Genomic DNA, 10,271 nt, shown 5'->3' with positions numbered 1-10,271 from the left:
TCCGTTTGGATTATCTGGACAGAAAACTTGGCCCAATGGAGCGACCCAAACGGACGTTCGTGTCCGCCTGTTGTCCGTCCCCGACCCAAATCTGACCCAAATCTGGGAACAAATGGGTACGAAGCGGACGGAAGCGGACGCTCTCGTCCACCGCTGTCGCCCGCTCGTGTCCGCCCCGACTCCCATATGTCAGCGACTGCAACGCCCGCAGCAAGGCCACCGGTGCTGGTCTCCACCGCGCGCTCGGCCGCTCCTCCGCACCGCAGCAAGGCCACCGGCGTAGGTCGCCGACGCGCGCTCGGCCGCTCCTCCGCGCCGCAGCGAGGCCGTCGGCATAGATCGCCGACGCGCGCTCGGCCGCTCCTCCGTGCCGCCGCGAGGCCATTGGAGCAGGTCGCCACGGCGCGCTCGGCCGCTCCTCCACGCCCCAGCGAGGCCACCGGCGCAGGGCTCCTCCGCGCGCTCCTGCTAGGGCTCGAGGCCCGGACGGCGGCGCGAGCAGAGGTTGGTTGCAGCAGAGGCGCGAGCAGAGAAAAATCTCGCGGGGGAGGGGATCCGCAAGGAGGAGAGGAGGGGCGGCGCGAGAGAGAGAGAAGGGGGCGGGCGGCGCAAGGGAGAGAGGAGGGGGCGCGCGGTGCGGAGAGTTTGGGTCGACGTGCGTTGGATACAAGGCTTGTCCGCCCCATGTCCACTAGGCGGACAGGTGACCCAAACGAACACGAAACGGACAAAATCGGTGTCCGTTTGGGTCCTTGCGTTGGAGTTGCTTTAACTTACAAAAAATCCAACAAATATACAGCATGAAAAACTCAGCACCACCATAAATACCTACCAGCTGGTGACATGGTTAATCACAAGACCCATGTCGCCTCACTCCTATTGGCCATCTTTTTCCCCCGAGGTAAATAGGAGTTTTATTCTATATATAATGACAGGATTAGAGTCTAGTGATAAAAGTGCCTCAATACACGAAGGACCATAGTGTAGTCATACATCAGTAGTACATTCTTAATTACCTGGTGTGGCAACTGGTTCTTCAACATAATCAACCAAGAATGTGCACTAATAAGATTTATTTTGGCCATGAACGATGAACAATGTTAATCATCAGCTATCGAGGAACTTGGAATGGAGCCCCACCTCTTCCATATATAGGTACAAAAAACATAGAGAGAGAAATGTGTGTTCGTGATTTTGAGTAAAATGTCTTAATAAAATCAATCTAGAATATGATAAAAACCAAAACAACTGCAATGATCACTATAGCCTTAAAATATGTGACCACTGTGCCGGAGACAGGCCTGGGCAGTTATGGCTATAGCCCGAGGCCTAGCAACAACTTTCCTTATAATTCCTTCATAGAAAATATAAAATCACAGAAATTCATCACTCGACATAGCATAGCCCCAGGCATAACCTGCTGCTAGCTCCGCCACCGTGTGACCAAGCATATGCACATCTCCATCTCACTTCATGGACGTCACAATCTCCTATTAATTGTGTCCGCATTGGCACAATTACTGAACAAACACCAAAGAGATTTGTGGAGGAACTGAACAAAGTAAAAGTTCTATGAGATCTTCATGCGGGCATGCAGCTCATATCCCATCAACCTTCAGTTTCTGGCTCAAGATTTTACTTCATATGTTATACTATTCAGTAACATTGCTTGATAAACAAATAAAACCGCAGAAACATTTACTTATATCCAAAAGATTTACTAAGACATGTCAACGAGCCATCATGCAAAACCATCATCATATCATGTCTTGGGCGATAGAAACCACTAGCCGTGTACATGCCGTCACCATTTTCTCATCAATGCCACATCTTTTCGGAGACCAATTTAGAGACTAGATCAAAACTAGGGGTGCAAGTTGTAGAGTTCAAATGGAAAGACTAAGCTACTAGTTACAAATAAAATTTGAAGGAAATTAAACCACAAAGCACAAAGTTGATGTTGTGAGAAAATTGAGATTCATTACAACATAATTCATTCGCCTGCTGGCACATGCCAACAACACAAGGAATTGTCCAGCTTACTAGCAAAAGAACAATAGTATGAGAAAGCAAAGAACCATTGCACCACACCAGGCCAGGTGCTAATTAGTGACAAGATTCATCAAAAGACCCTTGTTGCCTCTGAGTTGATTATCTTTCTTGTTGACGAGAGTGGCCCCTTCCTTTAAGACTTTTTGATCAAACATTGTCAATGCGCCACATCACAAGGTCTCAGCCATTCTGTAAATATAATTGTGTCAGTGTAATTCCAAAAAGGGGATGCTATGATAAAATTTCCAATTAAGTAGACGTAAGCATAATTAGGTGTAACATTCGAGGATCCATATTACTTGAAGTTTGATCGAGCACGGATGACATATATTACTGGAAGTTTGTTCGCACACATATGAAATATATAACTTTCTATGTGATCATCACTAATCTAATTATACATTAACTAATGTATAAGTATTTATATAAACATTGTTCCAAATCAAAAAAAGAAATGACATATAGATGTACCTGGTGGATTGTAGAAACTCATGTATGGAATCAAATAACGGAATTTCTCTCTCTTCCATAGCTTCTTCCATTGTAGTGTCCTGATATTAACCTCATAGATGCCAAGGTTCGCAGTTATGAAAATGATATCACTGCCCTCCACAGATCCAATCAGTCTAAGCCTTTTGGTTGGATTTTGAATAGGGATAAGGTTCATGAGTTCGATGACTCTAGGCATAGTCCATGTTGCAAATCCATTAGAATCCAGTTGTCTTGACCATATGTTGAGGTTTACTGTGTCCACATGCGCAAACCCCAAACTTCCATCCTCCATCGCCATGAGGATAGTGGAACTACTAATTACAGTCCCCGACAATGGTGCATCAATCAACGATAAGCAATTAGAGCTCAAGTCATATTTGAGAATTTCTACACTATCATCCTCATCATGTGTAAGCATGAAGTGAAGTGCGTTTTCAACAAGGATGGATGGCATTGAGTCGATGAGTGCATCAGGTGCAAGTTGTAGACTAGAGCACATATCGCTCCACTCAACATCAGAGCATGACTTGCTCCAGTCACCTGTCACCGGCGAGGACACACGTGCGTGTGCAACACAATTGTCATCATCTGTCATGTCAAGGCCCAAGAATACCACTTGGAAGGGCCCTGCATGACACGCGCGATGGTCACAACCGCTCGCTACACAAAAGAGTGCAGTGGCCCCATCGGCGTAGCCCATCGACGTGGGCACTTTTAGCTTTCTTTGGCGACCCGTCATGGGGTCCCAAACAACAAGGTGCGTGGGCGCCCAATTCTCCCAAAGGAGAATGCGACCATGGCGGCAGTCCCACGCAGGGTATTTATAGTTACCCCCGCAGTTGTCGGGATTGTCTCGACCGAATTTCATGGTGGAGATGAAGCGTGGGGAGGGGGCTTTCCTCGGGAGAAACTCAAGGGGCCAGGAATAAAGGAACCCCAACATGGGAGGAGATCCATGGAACTTACGATAGCGACCACGGAAGGCGTGGCAGGAGAGAATACCGAGCCATCGCTTGTTGGCGACGGAGGCACGCACGAGGCACGCGGGCTCGTTCGGCGGGAGGCGAAAGAAGATCTCCTCGAGTAGTTCGTCCGGCAGCGATTGTATCGGCGGTGGCGGCGGCGGCGGAGGCATGGTTGGTGGAGGCGAGGGTTTCGGGGGGAAGGAGGTTTGAGGATAGGTTTTTATATTGATTTTGGACGGTTAGTGTTTCCTGCCAAGATTGACCATCGTATGGGCCACCGAAAGCTCAAGGCTAGCCAAAGAATTGAAAGAGCGAGCTTGGGCTAAAATCAAGACACACGGGCCCCTGGCAGGCTAGCCGGGCCCGGAGGCAGGCCCGCTGTGAGGCTTCCGATCAAGAGGCGAACCCGGTATATTATGGAATGGGTCTACTTAGATAATTCTTTTTATCAAACTACTAATCTAACGGCTACAAACAAAGTGTATCGAGGAAATGGAGGGTCCGAATGTAGACGCGTGGCGTGTACGTGTACGATGACGACTTGGCCGACAGACGGAGGCGCCCCACGCACCAGGACGCTCACACTAGTTATCTCTCCCCCTTCCCCTTTCCCTGTCTGCGCTCCGCTCCACTCCACAGTCCACCACACCCACCCAGCCGCTGCCGGAAAGAGCACGGCGACCTCCGGGTTCATCGGCTCACCCGTGCTCTGCATGCGTGTTTGTGTGTGCTCCACATGCATGCGTTTGCCTGCCGCTGCGTGCATGCCTGGCTCGCGTGCGTGTGTCTGTGTGGTGTGCGCCGTGCGCGTGCATGATATACGGCTTCCTGGGCATTCCTTCGTGACGCTGATTCTATGCTGCTGCCGCTGATTGCTACTCCTCCTGGCTCCTACTGGCTGCTGGCTGCTGCTTTTAGTACTTCCCTATACAGTAGCTAGATAGAATATGACCTGTATTTTAAATTTCTTGCAAATTGAACTGACTATTTATTATTTCTTCTATAATATTCTCTAGATTAGATTCTCTTTTGTGCTTTCTATTGCAATATTACTCAATATACACTGTGTTCAATACAAATAATGAAATCCTCTGGTTCTTTAGACTTCTTTTTGCAGTACAATTGCATAGGAGATATTCATATGTTTTTCAGAAAAAGGAGAGTATTAATACAACGGCAGTGCTTCATCTATTATGTGATACGCTGTCGTATAACACAAGTACTTTTTTTTCTAAAGCGGTGACAAAAGATTTACCTCGTCGATTAATTACAACATGAGTACTAGATTTTATGCGATCAGATTATGGATAACTTTGAAGTAGCATGCTCTGTTGTAACTCTCAACATGGACTTTTGCCATTGTACTAGTGCTTCACAATTTGGTCTGGATTTCTATGGTAGTGACTACATGGTTTGTATTTTTTGCGTTGTTAGTTTGATCCAACCGGAATTCATAGTGTTCAAGAATGATGCCTTGTGATGCCCATTTTGTTCAAGTGCAGTGTGCTAGCAGGGTCACTGTTATGATTTTTTATGTGACTTGTGCATCCATGATCACTTCTTCAATGTTTTTCAGTTCTTTAATGGTTTTCTTTTGAAAGTTTGGAATTTAGGACAGTTTATTCAGGAGCACTAAACCGTTGTTCGGACATCATTCATGGCCCTTCATACTTTTCAGTGCTTTCATTATAGTTTTGCTTCATGCAAAGCTGTTTGAATGATAAATTATTTTTCAGTTTACTCAGCAAAATGAGTGATTCTGCACTCTAAAATACGTCTATATTCATCTGTATATAGTTCATATTCAAATTTCTAGGAAGACTTATATTTAGGAACCGAGGGAGTATGACTTATATGCATTTTTGCTAGCTTTCGGCATGCGCTTCCCTGCCGCTGCCAGATGGCACCGTTTAGTCATTGTTGCGATGTGCTCATGGATGTTTTCATGGACATGTCAATTATTTTTTCCGTTGCAACGCACGGGCATTTGTGCTAGCAACAAACAAAGAAAATTAGAATCGTAGCACGTTGTCATTTCAGAGCTGAATTGGATTGGAGGCTGAACTTGAATTTCGTTGATCAACCAAATTCTTGCAACCGAACAGAGGCTGAACTCTGTGCTTGCAACTTCGCAAGGAGTAATAAGAAATCAAAATATTGAGGCACAAACACACACATGGAAATAAAAAACTTTCCTTGTGTGTAAATAAAAGTGAGTGGTTTTGGAATCGGTTTTGCATTGCCGCGTGTTTGTTTCTTACCATCTTCGTGTGAAGATACTCCATATCAGATCCGCCGGAAGTAACCCGCCAAGCCAAACTCATCGATCGGCAGCCGCCACCTCCTTCGTCGCCATGGCCGATCACGGGAAACAGCGCACCTGGATGACGGCGACGCCGAGCCATCCCGCCCCCGGTGTGGCCTCGCAAGGGAGAGGAGCAGCTGAAGACGACGACGAGGACCACGCCTTGGACCTGAACTGGCAGAAGCTCCCGATGGAGGAGTTGTTCGTCACGCTCGGCACCTGGCCATGGGGCCTGATGTTGGAAATATGAGCAATTTACTGAATGATTTTATTAACAGAAATACTAGATAAAGCATGACTAATATAGTAGAGATAAAACAAGTCATGTGTGCAGACAAAGAGAAGGTAAAGAGCATTTGCATATATGAATTTGAACTAAACACATCTAAAACAGACACTAGATGAAGTTGCATATATGAAGTAGAACCTAACACATGTAGGACGGAAAGTAGAGCAAAGAACAGTGTCATGACATTTAACAGAAAGAGTAAGAACACATACGGGACAGCAGCAGTAGAAGTGCTGGACTTGGGGTCGGTGTCCTCGCCTGCCATGTCGTCGAGGAGGTCGTGGACGTCGGGGAAGAAGTCGTCGTCGGGGAAGTAGTCGTCGGCGACCGGATCGTCCGTGATGAAGCAGCCAGTAGTCGCGCTGAGCGCTCCCCAAAAACCTTATTACCCTTCTCCCGTACAGGAATCAAAAGGTGCGGTTTCGGAGGCCTACTGTCCCGACTTGCCGTGCACGCCGCAATCCGGGATGGGGAAGATCGTAGCAGCAGCGCAGTTGTAACGCCCCAGATATAACTTTCCCAATTTGTACTCCAACTCTTGCCGTTTCCGGCGTTAAGTTATATTTATTTCCTCGGGTTCGGGTTTTGTCTCCGTGTGTTGTTTTCTTTTTCATGCATCTCATATCATGTCATCATGTGCATTGCATTTGCATACGTGTTCATCTCATGCATTCGAGCTTTTTCCCCGTTGTCCGTTTTGCATTCCGGCGCTTCGTTCTCCTCCGGTGTCATTTCTAGCTTTCTTTTGTGTGTGGGGATTAAACATTTCCGGATTGGACCGAGACTTGTCAAGCAGCCTTGGTTTACTACCGGTAGACCGCTTGTCAAGTTTCGTATCATTTGGACTTCGTTTGATACTCCAACGGTTAACCGAGGGACCGAAAAGGCCTAGTGTGTGTTGCAGCCCAACACCCCCCAAATTTGTCCCAAAACCCACCAAACTCTGCTCCATGTCCTAGAGCGTTCGATCACGATCGCGTGGGCGAAAACCGCACCTCATTTCGACTCTCCTAGCTCCACTTATGCCTATTTAAACACCCCCCATTTCGGATCTCGTCTTCCTCCTCGTCCTCCTCCTAAAAAAAAAAGCAGATCTCCCCGCGCCGACGGACGTGTCCGGCCCGCACCGGACAGCGTCGCCGCCGCCCGCCTCCGCCACGTGGCGCCGCCCCGTCGCGCCCACATCGCCGGCGCCAGGCCCGGGAGGCCCGAGGCTGGCCCCCGAGGCCCAGCCAGCTCGCCCCGCCGCCCGCCTCCTCTCGCCGCCGTCGCCTTCGGCCCCGGCGACCGGCGCCGCCGCGGGCCGCCTCTCCGGCCGCCGCACCTCGCCGGCGCGCGAGCCACCGCCGGCCGACCCCGCCGCCGCACCGCGCCTCCTCGCCACGCCCCCCGGCGACCTCCTCCACCGCCGGCGCACCCCGCAGCTCCGGCGAGCTCGAGCTCCGCCGCCGGCCCCGCCTCGGTTTCCGCGCCGCGATCCCGATCTGGATCTGGTCGCATGAACAGTAAACCCCAACCCCCGATTTTTTTTATTCAAGTCCTGAAATTCTTGATCCAAGTTGCTCTGTTCGAGGCCCCGTAACTTTGCATCCGTAGCTCCGTTTTGGGCATATTATATATCAAAATGTTCGTCTCGACGAGTAATCATTTCATTACATTGCATCATTTTCATTTGAGATCATCTTGATGCCCAAAATGCTGTTAGAAGGAGGCTTCGTGAGTTAATTGTCAGATCTGCTAGTTCATCTTAGACTTTTGTCATTTTTGCCATGATTATTGTGTGCATGCTATGCCTGTGAGTCCTTCATATGTTTTGTTAAGCATTTTGTCTTCTTTCCAGAGGTGCAACCCATGCATTTTTAGGATGTGTGTGGTGACTTGTGCAAGCTTGCAAAGTGAGGCACCCGGGAAATCTGTTTTCAGGGACTTGGTTGTTTTCACTAAGTCTGGGATATTTTAGTTCATGATGCCATATGTTCAGCTTGTTTCCTAGTGATCCGTGCCTCTTTTGAGGATGATCAGTAAAGGACTTTTGTTATTCATGTTATGCCCTATCCATCCATGTCTTTGTTTGCAATTATGGAGCACCATAGCTTGAGTCAATCGAGCTCTACTTTTGCTTCGTGGTGAATCTGGGCAGATCGTCAACTCGTTTGCGATTTTGCCGGCGTTGTTGTAGTTGATCCGTGCATGCTATGCCATTGTTCTTGCCATGTCTAGCTTTTATTTTGTGCCTTCTTAATGGATGAATGCTTGCCTTGCTGTGACTTGCACCATGGTGAGTGCATCGAGCTCGTTTACATGCCTTCGTGGGTTATATTTCAGCATGTCCCAGTTTTCACTAAGTCTGAAAACTGATTGTGTTTTATGCTATGTTCGTGTGCCCGTTAATATATTTTGTGAACCCTTTTGGCCCCAGGTCACTTTGGTTCTTTTGTTAAGCTTGTTGAGTAGCTCCATGCCATATTCTTACTTGTCATGTTCAGGTCATTTATCATGTTGTTTTGCTGCTCCGAAGAGAGCATCGTGATCTGAAATTTCAGACTACTGTTAATTTCACTAAGTCTGGAATCTGTTTTGCATTTGCGTTTTTGCCATGCTTGTTTGAACCTCATAATGGATGAATTGGCCGTGGCTCAGTGCTAGTCTTTTGTGAAGCATCTTGTGTGCATCCCTTCCATGTATTTTGTTGTCATGTTTGGTGGCTGTAGCATGTTCTTTTCGTTGCATTTAGATGCCTACTTGCTGTAAATCGCAGACCGGTGTCATATCTTAAAACGCTTGCCATTTCCAAACCGTAACTCCGATTCCAATGATCTTTATATCGTTTTCAAGTGATTTCATCCCCTCTATCCAGTGGCACCATTGGAATTCCAAGTTGAGGCCAGGTTCATGCATTTCCTGTCATATCTTGCATTTTGCATCCCGCATAGCATATCATCATTTCATCATATTGCTTGGTCTTGCACGTGGTTGATTGTATCCTTGTTGCTTGTTTGTCTTGTTGGGTAGATCCGGGAGACGAGTTCGCTACCGAGGAGCCCGTTGAGTTTGCTTGTGAGGATCCAGTCAATTTTGACAACTGTGCAGGCAAGACGATCATACCCTCGAAATCAATACTATCTTTGCTATGCTAGTTTGCTCGCTCTTGCTTTGCCAATGCTACGATGCCTACCTTTTGCTTGTCAGCCTCCCAATTGCCATGTCAAACCTCTAACCCACCATGTCCTAGCAAACCGTTGATTGGCTATGTTACCGCTTTGCTCAGCCCCTCTTATAGCGTTGTTAGTTGCAGGTGAAGATTGGAGCCGTTCCTTGTTGGAACATTTATTTACTTGTTGGGATATCATTATATTGCTATGTTATCTTAATGCATCTATATACTTGGTAAAGGGTGGAAGGCTCGGCCTCTCGCCTAGTGTTTTGTTCCACTCTTGCCGCCCTAGTTTCCGTCATATCGGTGTTATGTTCCCGGATTTTGCGTTCCTTACGCGGTTGGGTTATAATGGGAACCCCTTGATATTTCGCCTTGATTAAAGCTTTCCAGCAATGCCCAACATTGGTTTTACCATTTGCCACCTAGCCTTTTCTTTCCCTTGGGTTCTGCAGACTCAAGGGTCATCTTATTTTAACCCCCCCGGGCCAGTGCTCCTCTGAGTGTTGGTCCAAACCGTCAGCCGCCGGTGGCTACCAGGGGCAACTCTGGGCTGGCCTACCGGAAGTTTAGACAATCTGAGTGTGCCCTGAGAAAGAGATATGTGCAGCTCCTATCGGGATTTGTCGGCGCATTCGGGCGGTGTTGCTGGACTTGTTTTAACCTGTCGAAGTGTCTTGAGTTACCGAGATACCGAGTCTGATCGGAATGTCTTGGGAGGAGTTCTATTCCTTCGTTGACCGTGAGAGCTTGTCATGGGCTAAGTTGGGACCCCCTGCAGGGATTGAACTTTCGAAAGCCGTGCCCGCGGTTATGGGCAGATGGGAATTTGTTAATGTCCGGTTGTAGATAACTTAAACCTTAATTAATTAAAATGAATCAACTGAGTGTGTTGCCGTGATGGCCTCTTCTCGGCGGAGTCCGGGAAGTGGACACGGTGTTGGAGTAATGCTTGCGTAGGTTGTTCCTCTAGATTCTCGCTCGCGCCTTGCCTCCTCTTCTCGCTCTCTTTTG

General features: G+C 47.8%; 1 protein-coding gene across 1 annotated transcript; it reads right to left on the bottom strand.

The window, feature by feature from the left end:
- Positions 1–2,494: 2,494 nt before the first annotated feature.
- Positions 2,495–3,684, bottom strand: LOC125554983. Its single transcript, XM_048718318.1, has one exon. It carries the CDS (start codon positions 3,677–3,679, stop codon positions 2,495–2,497), a length of 1,185 nt encoding a protein of 394 aa, XP_048574275.1. The 5' UTR covers positions 3,680–3,684.
- Positions 3,685–10,271: the final 6,587 nt, after the last annotated feature.

Source organism: Triticum urartu, chromosome 4 (genome assembly GCF_003073215.2).
Source record: "Triticum urartu cultivar G1812 chromosome 4, Tu2.1, whole genome shotgun sequence".
Classification (NCBI taxonomy): Eukaryota; Viridiplantae; Streptophyta; class Magnoliopsida; order Poales; family Poaceae; genus Triticum; species Triticum urartu.
This window is presented reverse-complemented; position numbering and strand designations above follow the sequence as displayed.